Source organism: Chenopodium album, chromosome 6 (genome assembly GCF_948465745.1).
Source record: "Chenopodium album chromosome 6, dcCheAlbu1.1, whole genome shotgun sequence".
Lineage (NCBI taxonomy): Eukaryota > Viridiplantae > Streptophyta > Magnoliopsida > Caryophyllales > Amaranthaceae > Chenopodium > Chenopodium album.
This window is the reverse complement of record NC_137839.1, coordinates 32,949,849-32,964,907: the sequence shown is the minus strand read 5'-3', so window position 1 is coordinate 32,964,907 and position 15,059 is coordinate 32,949,849. Positions and strand designations below refer to the sequence as shown.

Genomic DNA, 15,059 nt, shown 5'->3' with positions numbered 1-15,059 from the left:
GGTTAATTCAATTTTTTGTCCTTTTTAATGTAGGAATTCACTCTTCTGTATCTAAGAAAAAGGTTTCTTGCAGAGAGTATAACTGCTATCGGTTACAGGTTCGCATAAAAGATTCCTCCTTTCTTTTGCGATGTGGTCGTTTACTACAGCAGTTCATTGTTGATATGTACATCAAAATTGAAACTTCACGTTTAGATTTTATTCGCCTCAACCAGGATACAATCAGAGCTGAACTTTACCAAGGTATTCTCGACAGTTTGAATACTGGTATCTTACACGGCTCAAATATTGGACGTGGCTTTATTCTCCCTCCATCGTTTATTGGTGGTCCACGAGATATGCGGCGAAGATATCTTGACGCAATGGCTTTAGTTCAGCACTACGACAAACCTGATATTTTCTTAACCATGACCTGTAACCCATCATGGCCTGAAATCACAGACGAGCTGCTGTTAACTGAATAGGCGCAAAATAGGCCCGATCTAATTGCTCGAGTTTTTCATGCAAAACTAGCAAAACTAAAAAAAGACATTGTTGAAAAGAAACTGTTTTGCGAGGTTGCAGCGTATGTTTACGTGATTGAATTTCAAAAAAGAGGATTACCACATGCACACTTTCTTATTATTTTAGAGTCATTCGCTAAGAAAAGAACTTCAGATCAATTCGATGAACATATTTGTGCAGAAATACCCGAACAAGAACATAATCCTCATCTTTAAGAAGCTGTGTTGAAGCATATGATGCACGGCCCCTGTGGAAATGATAATCCAGGAAATGTATGCATGCGAAATGGTAAGTGTAAAAATCATTACCCCCGAAGCTTTGCGGAGACAACATCAACGAGTCACAACTCATACCCTATATATCGGCGCCGTGATGATGGAAAAAAACATTTGGTACGAAAAGTACAGCTTGACAATAGGTGGGTAATACCGTATAATCCATATTTACTTGCAAAATATGATTGCCATATAAACGTAGAAGTGTGTTCTACAGTAAAGGCTGTTAAATATTTACATAAATACATATACAAAGGTCATGATCGGGTTGTTTTTGCACTATCTAACCCCGACAACACTAGCATGGTAGGTGACGAGATCTCATCATTTCAGAAAGCAAGGTGGATATCACCACCAGAAGCTTCTTGGAGGATTTTCAGATTCCCTTTGAATGCCATACATCCACCCGTCTGCCGAATATGCAAACAGTGACATTCCGTGCACAAGAGAACTTACAGAATATTGCATCCGCTTCAGCTAGCCAACGAACTATGCTAATTGCATTCTTTGAGATCAACCAAGTTGATGCTTTTGCGCGTACATTATTGTACCAGGAATTTCCTCAACATTACACATGGCATCCAAAAAAAAAGGGAAAAATTCTGGCAACGACGTCGATCGAAAGCTGTTGCGATTGGCCGTATTGTACATGCGCATCCCTCAGAAGGTGAACGCTTTTATTTGCGGCTATTGCTTGCATGCATTTGTGGTCCAACCTCTTTTGATTATTTGCTGACCTTCAACAACATAAGATATTCTTCATTTCGAGAAGCAGCATTCCAACGAGGTTTACTTGAAGCAGATGACACTATATACAAGTGCCTACAAGAAGCTTGTCAAAGTCAGATGCCATTTGCCTTGCGACGGCTATTTGCTACATTGTTAGTACACCGCAACCCTGAAGACCCTAACAGTTTGTGGGATAAATATTACCAATATCTCGCTGAAGATTACAATCATAATTTCCCTACCGACAAAAAAAAAGGCTCGCAAACTAACTGTGAAAAGAATTTGTTACCTAGTTGAATCGATGGAAAAGTCTTTTGATACTTACAATTTTGGCTTACAAGAACTCAAAGAAGACGACTTGGAAATAGGAATGAAAGAAATTGAGGAAGAACTTCAGATGCCTATACGTCTAGAAGAAATAAATGTAGTTGAGTTGCTTAATGATGAACAAAAACTTGCGTACAACACTATCTACAATAAAGTGTTAAATAATAAACCAGCTGCTTTCTTCGTAGATGGGCCTGGTGGCACTGGAAAGACTTTCTTATATTCTACATTACTTGCTAATGTAAGAGCAAAGGGTATGATTGCTTTAGCAGTTGCGAGTTCTGGAATTGCTGCATCGGACTTGTCTGGAGGTAGAACTGCAAATTCTCGGTTCAAAATCCCTCTTGATGTTGACGAGATTCCAAGCCTTAGTATTTCTAAACAAAGTTCTCTAGGACAACTCGTCTTGCAAGACTTATTGTATGGGATGAAGCGCCAATGGCAAAGCGTCAAACGATTGAATACTTTGACATATTGCTACAAGATGTTTGTTCGAATCAACAAAAATTTGGGGGAAAGGTTGTTGTATATGGGGTGATGATTTCCGACAAGTATTACCTGTCGTACCAAAAGGAAGTCTGCGTGAAGTTGTTGCAACGAGTTTTGTGATGTCTCCTTTATGGCATGAGCTCCAAAAAATCCACTTAATACAAAACATGGGAGCAATCAACGACCTACCTTTTTGTAACTTTGTGTTGCAAATCGGAAATGGCACGCCTCCTTATGAAGATGGGAAAAATATAGAGCTACCCAAGCCGTTAGTTATTCCATACTACAATGAACAGTCATCTCTACATCTCTTGGTAAATAGTATCTACCCTGATATAGCGAATACGACTTCTGAATCATTCTTTGCAACAAATAGAGCTATTTTAACCCCCAAAAATGAACATGCTGCAACAATAAACTCTCTATTAGTTCAACAACAGCCAGGAAAAGCTTACGAGTACAGAAGTTTTGACGGATGCACAGACGACTCGAGCGAACAATACCCAACTGAATTTCTCAACAGCCTTTGTCCGTCCGGTCTTCCGCCTCATCATTTAACTTTGAAGGTAGGCAGTCCAATAATTTTACTTCGAAATATAGACCCGACATCAGGCTTATGCAACGGAACAAGATTAGTATGCAAAGAATTTTTCCCTAATGTTATTGATGCTGAAATTATTGTTGGACATCATTGTGGCGAACGAGTTTTTATACCTCGAATCCCGTTGCAGCCTTCAGCTACGGATAAGTACCCATTCGGATTTACCCGCAAGCAATTTCCAATCAATCTGAGCTTTGCAATGACCATCAACAAGTCTCAAGGTCAAACACTTGATAGAGTTGGCATATATTTACCACAACCAGTTTTCTCTCATGGTCAGTTATACGCTGCATTGTCTCGTGCTAAGAAAAGTAAACATGTTCAGATATTGATAAAGCCCACTACAGATGAATTAGATGGATGGAAAAGAATTAAAAATGTTGTATGTTATGAGATCTTAAGGTGCGCTGGAATATTGTAAACCATTTTTTTTAAATATACGGTATTAGCAGAAGGTTAACACACTTATTTTTTTCTTTTACTTTACATTATACGATGTTGTTGCTATTTTATTGCTCATAACGTGTACTGACAATGCATTGATGACAGGTTCAAATTATAGTGCAGAACAACATAATGGCTACTCAACGACTTACCCTCGCCAGACTGACAGACCAGAGTAGAAACTTTACTGTGACCGCTAAACTAATAAAGAAGCACCCACCTAAAAAATCCCGCAGCGGCACAACAAATTTACAGCAGCTGATTTTTGAAGACGCAGAGGTATATTATATACAACTTATAGAATATTATTATCTTAACATATTTAACGATTATTTAATATTGAAATTGCCAGAATACACAAATGAAGGTTGTGATCTTTGAACGAGATATTGAATTATTTCGTAATCTTCTTCTTGAGGAAAAAGAATACAACATTACCAACTCTATCATAACTCGTACACTTGAAATGTTTACTGGAGAACAATAGTTGTATCAGATGACAATCAATTCTGCAACACGAGTCTGTGAAACACAACAACAGTTTGAACCATGCTCATACTTTGTCCCACTTAACCAGGTTTTGGATCTTGTTGGCAGATCCGATCGAATAGGTAAATATTACTTACTATATATTAAAATGTTGTAATTACTGTGTGTGCATAGTGACTACATCTAAATTAATTGACATATGATTAATTTTTTTGTTTTACTTTTTTCCTAGATATCATTGGAATTGCTATTCACATACATGATACAGAAACCATTCGCTCTAAGATATCTGGGCTGCCTAATGACGTGCGTAGGATTGAGATAATAGATTCCAAGTATGTGTATACACTATATTAATATAAATTGGTTTTCCAATACGTATGTTCTTTAACTTAATTAAATCTATGCTTATTGAACATTTAATTTCTTCTATTTTTGCCAGCATGAACCGTATTAAATTATCAATGTGGAATAGTTTGATTACACATGAAGCTGTTGCTGTTGCTGACATTATAGACACAATGCCTGTAATAGAAGTTTCTCGCGTCAAAGCATCAACTTTCGATGGTATACAACATTAACAAATATTTATAAAATAATGAGTACGACTTCATTAATTATCTTTTGCACATATGTTTACATAGGGTTCATTCAACACAACCTTCGCTTCTACAATGAAAATTAACCCAAGTAATCCGGAAGCACAGCTTCTGCGAGATTGGTAAACAGAACTTCTCAAACTAGTTCTATTTAAGTACTAATTTTTACCTACCTAACAATGTTCCTTTATAGGGCGGAAAATAATAAGGATGAAATTCGAATCCTTAAAAATTTATTCGCAGCCGCAGCAGCAGAAAACTCGCAGCAACCTGAATTAATGATTCCAGTTTCACAATTATCTGAACAAGAGGTAAATTACATAATATGTTTCACTACACAAATTAGAGTGAACAATATAATGTTTTGTATAACTATATCATGCTTTTTTTTGTACAAGTCTGGAAAAACACTGCGGATCGTTGGACGCGTTATTGACATCACAAACAAAAACAATATAGTATACAATGCCTGCAATGTCTGTAGCAAACGATGTGACGTTGAAAAGGGATCGATATTTAACTGTCGTGCATTTAGCTCCCCGCATGTAGGGACGTCCGAACCACGGTAATTGATAAATCACTAATAATAACATAGCATACAATCACTGCTTTTCTTTATTCTGTTAACTATATAATCATGTGTAATTATACGCATTGTAGAACTGTACTGCATATCACTTTTGCTGATGATAGTGGCGACATACCGATTACACTTTTTGGTCATCTTGCTGAACAACTGATAAATGATGATGCTAATCACATAGCTACGCTGACACTACAAGTACGTATGATTTAACTTATTTCTATTACCTAACAATTACAATTTATATTAAGTTCAAAGCTACAAACAAACTTACGAGAAACATTAATCATTTTTTACACAATTACAGGAACATAGATCTCTTGTAGACAGCTGCATTGCGGCGTTGAAAGACAGGGAGCTTACCATGGAGATGACCACGTACATGTTGGGAAAAGGATTTCAACAGCTTCGCTGGAAAGCTAAACGCATAATTGAAGCTTAGATGTATAACAATTTTCAGTCGTGTTTATGAACGTATGTTTGTGTATAATTTCACGTTTTTAGTACAAACTTTGTTTCCTTAGACAATTTCAACTTTAAAATGTATAATAAATAATGTTTGTTTGAATACATATGTATTTTTACATGTAGATTCACATTAAATAACCTTTTGTTTTACGTATTTATCATATTTTAATGCTTTACTCTACAACATAATCAATCCTGTACAATTTATTGGGATACCAAATACATAGAATTAATATAATATATTCTAAGCACATAGGATTTAAAAATAAATTAGAAATGAATACACACCCACACACACACGTGTAAATTGTACAATTTACACTATAGGCACTTGTGCAGTATACATAAAACATAATACGTGTCTGACATGTGTACTGTAAAACATTTTTTGTTTTGACACGCGTGTTTGAATCTCAATACGTAATAAAAGTTCAGTACAAGGTTTTTAAAGTATGCCTATAAATAGATATAGAAACTGAGATTTTCTCTCAAAACAACAGCTACTGCAAATTCACTTCATACGTAAAAAATTCATTAGCTCACATTAAAATACTAAGTTCTTAACTAGCATATAATGGATGAACCACGGAGAGTCCTGGAAACAAATATCAAAATAATTCTACACGATATACTACTTTAGCTGGGATTACCTCAAACAGAATTCGGTATATATGATGTCACCAACGATGAAGTAAAAGCTTATATAGATATAAACAGTATTTCCTAATGTCCCATGTCCTATACGATTTATTGGGACACCAGTTATTCGAATTAGTCCATCACAACAAAACGCTGCTAGACAAGCACTCAAATTTCTTCAGCAAACTTACAACATAGATGTTGGCGACTATAACTACTATCAATTGAAATTAGAAGAACACAATCACAAACAACTTTTACAACAAATGTCAGCAAATTTTACTAAACTTAAGCTTTAAATTATATTTATACATGTACTTATCTTTATATATATATATATATATGTTTAGCAAAATTTAGATATTTGTTCTGCAACAAGCTTTAACTTATGTAATACAATAATTGTATTGTAAAAATAAAATAATATATTCAGTTTGTACGTCTATTCTTTTTCTCCCAACTTTTTCATATTTTGTAACTATTTGTATAATACTTAAAACTGCCAAACATCAATTGATTAAAAAAATAAAAAAAATAAAAAAAAACCTAATTAACAATACTTAAATATATACTAACCAAGTTGTTGCCCGCGTGCGTAGCACGCGCTGCCACAACTAGTAAGGAAAGATAGAAAGAATGAACATGTTGCTGGTTGTTGTTAATTTGTGTTTGAACATAAGCATATTAACTTTTACACAGGGATCTGAGCATGAGCATAAAACAATTATACCTCCATTTGTAGAATGCTTCCTTTAACTGATTTACCTGATCATGAGGCACTTACTGCTGTTTAAAGCATGACAAATGAGAAGGATGAGAAGGATTTTATGTGCATAATTTTTATAGTGTACGTGCATAATTTTTAAACAAAATGTGCAAAATTAATAAGTGCATATATGAATATGCATAATCTTTATATAGTATATGCATAATCTTCAAACAATATGTGCATATAATATGTTTGGCAAAAAAAGCACGAAAAACAATGAAAACTATATTAAGCAGAACCTGCAATATACGAACAAGCAAAATTATTAATAATTCCATCAAAAATGTCAACCACTGCTTATTTCACACACTGATCGTCTATCTATCTATCTATCTATCTATATATATATATATATATATATATATATATATATATATATATATATATATATGTATATATATATATATATATATATATATGTATATATATATGTATATATATATATATATATATATATATATGTATATATATATATATATATATATATATATATATATATATATATATATATATATATATATATAAACAATCTAGCGGCTAATATTAAAAACAAAAAAACATCTACTGTACTTCATCTCCCTCGCCAAACTGGACCGAATATCACCGGCATATTATAGAACTTTAGATTGATCTTTTTACTCCCACTAATTCATACTTTTTCATTAATTAAACTCGACCAATTTCGTCCTAAATCGGTCACTTTAATTTTACACTACTCTTCTTCTTCTTCTTCTTCTCTCTCCTTCCAGAAGTTTTCTTTCTCTTTCTCTTAAAAGTATGGCGTGTTATGCTTTTCAACAATCTGCACATAATATATATATATATATATATATATATATATATATATATATATATATATATATATATATATATATATATATATATATATATATATATATATGTTCAGAGATGAAACAATTAACCTATGTTGAAACCAAGGGGAGATTCGACTTGCTCCTATCCATATACCAGATAGTCTGCGCAGCCTTATTTTGTCGTTAGACAATAGCTCTGAAAGTTTCCGCAAATACATTATTCTATACAATAACATTTTAGTGTTCACATCTTTGGGTGTGAAAAAAAAACAAGGAGTTAGCATAAAGACATCGTGGTATTTATACTTTTAGAGTTCAAGGACAATTTTATCATTATATAAATGATATACATCGAAATGATGAGCAACCACGATACCTATAACTGTATTTCTACGACACAGGCGCCGAGTTTTAACGTCGGGTATCGATGTTTAAAGATCTCGATCCACATGTTATTGACCAATTAGTGCGATTAATGGAGCTAAATCCGTATGCCCAATTTTTTCGCTTGCTAAAGGATGTTAATATGACTGACACAAGTCATATTATAATCCGATCTGAACGAAATCAAGATCAACGCACTCACAATGCACCTACTACTTCCCAAGTTGCAGCAATTTGGTTGGAAGATGCTGGTTCATCTGCTCCACTTGAGAGCGATATTTTGGTTCGTGCACACTCAGGTGTAAACCATCACATACAACATTATTATGGATGCTATGATCCATTACAGTATCCGCTTTTATTCCCTTACGGACAAACTGGTTGGCATCGGCGGATATACAGATATAAAACAAGTATTAAAAAACGACAAGAATGCCCTACGTTTCCAATTAATGAGGTTCTGGTTCAGATTGTTGACGATCTACTTGAAGTTGAAGAACAAGGTGCAACTACTTACCACTTTACGTGTAAACAAGGTTCTTTTAAGTAACAAAAAAAAATAGTAGCTTTAATTCAACCTGTTGTTTTTTTTAATGCAGGAATTCACTCTTCAAGATCTGAGAAAAAGGTTTCTTGTAGAGAGTATTACTACTATCGATTACAGATTCGCATAAAAGATTCTTCCTTTCTTTTGAGATGTGGCCGTTTACTACAGCATTTCATTGTTAATATGTACATCAAAATTGAAACTTCACGCCTAGATTTTATTCACCGTAACCAGGACACAATTAGAGTTGAACTTTACCAAGGTATTCTCGATAGTTTGAATACCGATATCTTACACGGCTCAAATATTGGACGTGGCTTTATTCTCCCTCCATCGTTTATTTGTGGTCCACAAGATATGCGGCGAAGATATCTTGACGCAATGGCTTTAGTTCATCATTACGACAAACCTGATATTTTCTTAACCATGACCTGTAACCCATCATGGCTTGAAATCACAGACGAACTGATGTCAACGGAAGAGGCGCAAAATAGACTCGATCTAATTGCTCAAGTTTTTCATGCAAAACTAGCAGAACTAAAAAAAGACATTGTTCAAAAGAAACTGTTTGGCGAGGTTGTAGCATATGTTTATGTGATTGAATTTCAAAAGAGAGAATTACCACATGCACATTTTCTTATTATTTTAGAGTCATCCGCTAAGATTAGAACTTCAGATCAATTCGATGAACATGTATGTGCAGAAATACCCTAACAAGAACATAATCCTCATCTTTATGAAGCTGTGTTAAAACATATGATGCACGACCCATGCGGAAATGATAATCCCCGAAATGTATGCATGTGGAATGGAAAGTGTAGAAGTCATTACCTCCAAAGCTTTTCAGAGACAACATCAACGTGTCACAACTCATATCCTATATATCGACGTCGTGATGATGGAAAAAAACATTTAGTACGAAATGTACAGCTTGATAATAGGAGGGTAATACTGTATAATCCATATTTACTTGCAAAATATGATTGCCATATAAACGTAGAAGTGTGTTCTACAGTAAAAGCTGTTAAATATTTGTATAAATACATATACAAAGGTCAGATCGGTTTGTTTACTGATAGGTTGTCGTACACCTGTCAAAAATAAAGACCTAACAAACCAACTAACAATGTAGTAGGGTAAGTAGGGTCGAATGCACAGAGAGATGGCTATTTAATCTAGCTTTCAAGGTATGGAGAAACTAAACTACGTCACGAAATTGAGATAAAAATATAGTCTAAATTAAAAGAGGGATAAAATAATTAATAAAAAGACCTAGGGTTATGGTTCACCATGTTTATAGTTCTAAATCTATCAAATATCAATAACAATTCAATCAATCAATTATCTAGAGCAATTGCTAAGCCTACGGTCGGGTCTTAACGCTCTCAATTCAACATATGTAGTTCGGTCGCTAACATTATCAGAATTGCTAATTGTAGGTAAGCCTCTAAAAGTAAGATCTTTCGATTCAAACTCTTATTAACAAGAATTAATCAAACAATTCATCAGGTTGCAAGATTAACAATAAAACACTATCAATTAGAGAAACCAATAATCAAAATATCAATAATATCAATCAAGAGTTATTATATAAACATGGATTCCCAAACCCTAGAAATAAACTACTCAAACATGAAATAAATAATAAAAACTAGAAATAATAAAGAAAGCATAATTAAAATAAAGTAATAAAATTACCTCTTTAAATTAAAGTAACAAATTCAAGGACAAATCCATGGAGGAATCCATGGAGTTGTCCATGAAAAACTAGGGCTAGAGAGAAAAATAAAACAAACGTAAAATAATCAGTATAAAAAGGCATAAGGAAAAAATAATATCACTTAGAGTATTTATATTATCCTAAAACTAATCTAAAGATAAATAAAGAAAAGAAATAAGAAAAAAAATACATAAGCTGCATTACTATTGGACCATAGACGATGACGTGGCACGAAGATGATCGATGCAAGAGGGACGAGTGAAGACGTGACAGCGACACAGCCTCGTGGCTGTTGTTCACTCGCCAAAACTTGTGGGCACGGGTCAGCCCCGCGGCCTGGCAGTAGCGCTAGGAAGTTCGCGTGGGCGCGGGGTTTGGTCACAGGGTACATAACACAAATTAAAACGGCCATAACTTCTGTTCAAAAGGTTTCTTGGAGCGTGTGACCTGTCATTAGAAAGCTATTCAAGTTTAGTTTTTAACGCAATTTGAATCACTTCAATCCGATATGTAAAACTCAAGTTATGATCAAAATAGTGGACAAAGGTCAGTTTTTTGTAAAATATCGTTTTTCTTCGTTTCTAACTCAAATTCAATTCCGAAAAGTGCACAACGACCCTTGTGGATGCTATATTCATAACTCATTAATACAAATCTCAACCTAATCTTCCACAAACACATATCCTTCATTGAGAAACCTCGATTCATTGACTTTTTATCCTTTCATTGTCCGATTCTTCCAAACCATTCCGAAAGCGTCCAATTAGATGTAGAAACTACCTGAAACATTAAGAAAACACAAACAAAGCGTAATAGAGCAGAACATGGACAACTTATGCATTTGCAACCTAAAAAGCAACAAAAAGACCTAAAAAGCAACAATAAACTTAGCATAAACGTGCCTATAAATCCTATATAAATGTGATTCATCAAATTCCCCCAAGCGAAACCGTTGATTGTCCCCAAGCAACACTAGACCCAAGATGGAGAAAAGAGACAAATAATACTTATAGGGAACCAGAATAAGACCAATCTGACTCTCAAGCAAACAATCAAACCAAAGTTATTAAGACCAAAATCTAGCTCGGATACAAATAAAACCACTCAACATCATGATCCGCAATTGTAACAAAACTTGGCCACAAACAATTTCCCAATCAAGCTGGTCGTCGCCGCACACCTTGTAGAGTATAAACATTTGATGCAATAGAGGGTAACTTGACGATAGCAAGATATAACGTTCACTCAATCACAAAACACACATGCCGATCAAAAGGACTTTATAAGCTTGTAATGAGGATAAGGTAAAGGGGTAGGATAACATTTAGGAAAACGTGAGAGAGAAGCCAACTTGGGGAGCAAAAAAATTTATAAACGTGACCAAATAATGATCTCTTCTCCAATTGACATCACCAACTTTCTCCAAACATAATAAAGAACAAAGATTGAACTCAACTATACATCGTCATGAATAATCTTTTTCTTTCTTTTTCCTTTTTCTTTGCCTTTTTTTTTTAATTCTTTGGCTTTTTCAATGAGTACATACAAACAAGCTTTTTATTCTTTTTTTTTCTTTCTTTTTCAAGTAACACTTCTCAACTATAAATACACCTTTTTTTTCAAACTTTATTCCACCATGTTTTACATAAATTGAAGCTTGACAGACAAACAACAACACCACATCAATAAGCTCCCCAAGCTAGCTAGACTTGGGAATAATAAACAATGGGGCTAAATAGGCTTGTAATGTAGCTAAAATCAATGAATGGGGCAAGGCAACAACATGGGTGAGCAAAGGGAACAATTTTATCTAAATATCATCTGAAGATTACCTAAAGAACATGGCCTTTATCATATGCGGCATGTGTGAATCATAATCAAATTACGGATAAATTTCAAGCCAAAATCATTTAAATAACAAATTGCATCAATCACACAAACACAGAGTAAGGTGACCTAACAAGAGAATTGGCTAGCTATACTTAATATCGGACAACAAATCCTTCCACAAACCATTCAATTGATTCATACAATGTCAAGCAGTTATGATCCGTGCCATTTATGGCACCTTTAGGCTATGTTTTCTTTATATTTCTATGCTCCTTTGTAGTCGTTTATGTCGTGTTTTTAGAGAATAATGCTCGATTCGCGTGTTTTTGTGTTTGTTTAGAGAAATGCATGCTTTTAATGGCTTTCTTATCATTTTATTCATTTCTCGGCTATTTCTCTTGCTTCTCCGTTTCTTTGTCTTTTTTTGTAGGTACGTCGCGATCTATATCCATGGTAATTGAAAATAGCACCCACTAGGATCAATATGCATTTTTCGGAATTGAATTTGAGTTTGAAACAAAGGAAAACGAAGGATTGCAAAGTATCAAATAGGACCTTTGTGCATTGTTTTAGTCATATCTCAAGTTCTACAGATTGGATTAGGGTGATTCAAGTTGGGTTGAAAACTAGACTTGAAGAGATTTCCAATGATAGGTCGCACGCCATCATATGATTCTTAGATCGGAAGTTACAGCCTTCTGAAGTTGGCCCTGGAAAACTGCCGCGGGCGCGGGCTACAGTACCCGCGGGCGCGGAGTTGCTGCAGCTCCAAAACTGCCATATTTGGGCAGTAAGCACCCGCGGTTGTCCCGAGGGCTCCCCGAGGGCGCGGGCCTTGGCCCTGCGGGCGCGGGCTTGGGCCGCGGGCGCGGCTATCGGGGTGTCCGTTTCCCTCCGCGGGCGCGGCCGATTTCTCCACGGGCGCGGGTTTCTGGGTCTTTTACGATTTTAAGCTTCTTTTCTCCTTTTGTTTATATAGTTTTTGGTTTCCTTTATTCTTCATTCATGTAATTCTTTAGTTTTAGAATAGTTTTCTCTCTCTTAGGTTGAGAGCTTCTCTCTCTAGATTAGGCTAGATTAGGAGTAGTTTTAGAGAGAGAAAGTGAGGAATTTCAATGGTGATTGAGAGATTGAAGATGCAAGTGTGACAATTGTGTTGGAGATCTTCTTAATTATCAATGAGCATTTCTAAACTCTATCTCATTCAATTGCTTTGTTTAATTTGATGTTTGTTTGGTTTGATTTTGATATTTGATGTTTGATTAGAGTAATTGTTCTTGATATTTTGTTGATTCTTGTTCTCTATAGTTGATAGTTGATTTGATGATGTTGTTTGAGTAGTTGTTGGCTAGGAATTGGGTGAAACTTGTATGATTGATTAATTGTGATTAATTTTGGAATTGTGTTGATTAATTGTTGAGATTAAAGTGATTAGTGAAGGTTTGCATGTGTGTAATTCAATTTGTCCTTGAGAATTATGCTAGATTGCATTGTAATTGCTAATGACATGAACAATTGATTTAGGAATTGCAATTATCAATTGGTTTTGATTGTGATTCTCTTAGTTTGTTATTCATAGTGAACCCTAGCTTAACTATTAGGAGATAGCTCTTTGATTCCTATTGATTGCTCTTATCATTTAGTCCTCACAACCTTTGATTGGCATGCTCTTCCCAAGTTGTTGCAATTGACATGATTACTTGTTGATCCCCGTTCCTAGTGTTTTATTTCCTTGGTTACTTGTTTTGTTAGTTGTTAGTATTCTCTCTTACCTTCGTCTTCGACCTAGCTTAGGCGCATAATTGAAAGTGCTTGAACATTACCGTTCCTTTGGGTTCGACCCTTGACTTGCCTCTATACTCGTATTTAGGTTTGTTAAGTGTTTATAAATTTAGTTTGACCGAGGGAAGATTAGATAACGACCTAGTTTTCCCCTCGTCAAGTTAGCAATGTATAGCACATACCGACTAAATTTTAGAATTATAACTAAGATTAGAAGAAGCTCAAGTGAGTCAAATCAAATCAAATCCGCACACGGTTCAAAGTCAAAAATATGAAAAATAGACACAAATATGCACTATCAAAACAACTAAAAAAAGCTCAGAAAGTAATACATTGTTTTTCATTGTATGTAAACTCCCACTCCTAATGAATGGTACAAACTATACAACACCTACAAAGCAATAAAAAAGCTAAACACAACTAACATGCACAAAGTGATGATGACAATCTTCCTCCCCCAAGCTAAACATCACATTGTCCTCATTGTGAACAAAGAGGAACTAAAGCATAAATAAGGGAGAGACACAACTCACAAAGGGGTGGGTAAGCGAAGGGAGCATTAGAGGTATAGACACCTCCACCACAATTGGTAGTTGTAATTGGGTAGCCGACGTAGCCAAGGAACTTAGCTATGTTTGTACCTAGCAAAAGACGTCATCACTAGATAGAACACACATTAGCATTATTATTTAAAAAAAACAAAAAAAAATTAAAATAAAAAAAAAGGAAGAAGAAAAAAAAAACACAGAAAGAAAATTGGGTTGCCTCCCAATTAGCGCTGGTTTTTAAGGTCCCGCACGACCCCACTCAATTCATCAATCGGAAGAATCCAATGCCTTGAGTAACTTATCATACGCCCCTGCAAACATATCATTGAGCACCACATATGGCTTGATAGCAAGCACACAAATCTTGAAATACAAGGGGTTAGAAAAAATAAAAGAAAAATAATCGAAAAAAGAAAAGTTAAAATAAAAAGAAAAATAATGTATACACCTTACCCCTACTTGCCCCTTAGGCAATGTAGACCTTTTTGAATAATCATCAAGGTCCACATGACCAAGC

At 34.8% G+C, this 15,059-nt stretch overlaps 3 protein-coding genes across 3 annotated transcripts; all 3 read left to right on the top strand.

The window, feature by feature from the left end:
- The first annotated feature begins 2,491 nt into the window (after positions 1-2,491).
- LOC145636866 (uncharacterized) lies at positions 2,492-3,856 on the top strand. Its single transcript, XM_081688405.1, has 3 exons — positions 2,492-3,307; positions 3,475-3,648; positions 3,722-3,856. The coding sequence occupies exons 1-3, from the start codon at positions 2,492-2,494 to the stop codon at positions 3,854-3,856; spliced, it is 1,125 nt and encodes a 374-aa protein (XP_081544531.1).
- Positions 3,857-3,865: 9 nt separating this feature from the next.
- On the top strand, positions 3,866-5,482 carry LOC145636865 (replication protein A 70 kDa DNA-binding subunit B-like). The gene is made up of 8 exons (XM_081688403.1): positions 3,866-3,980; positions 4,091-4,193; positions 4,301-4,385; positions 4,503-4,579; positions 4,651-4,768; positions 4,856-5,022; positions 5,118-5,238; positions 5,348-5,482. The coding sequence occupies exons 1-8, from the start codon at positions 3,866-3,868 to the stop codon at positions 5,480-5,482; spliced, it is 921 nt and encodes a 306-aa protein (XP_081544529.1).
- Positions 5,483-8,206: 2,724 nt separating this feature from the next.
- On the top strand, positions 8,207-9,376 carry LOC145636864 (uncharacterized). The gene is made up of 2 exons (XM_081688402.1): positions 8,207-8,618; positions 8,715-9,376. The coding sequence occupies exons 1-2, from the start codon at positions 8,207-8,209 to the stop codon at positions 9,374-9,376; spliced, it is 1,074 nt and encodes a 357-aa protein (XP_081544528.1).
- The last annotated feature ends 5,683 nt before the right edge of the window (positions 9,377-15,059 follow it).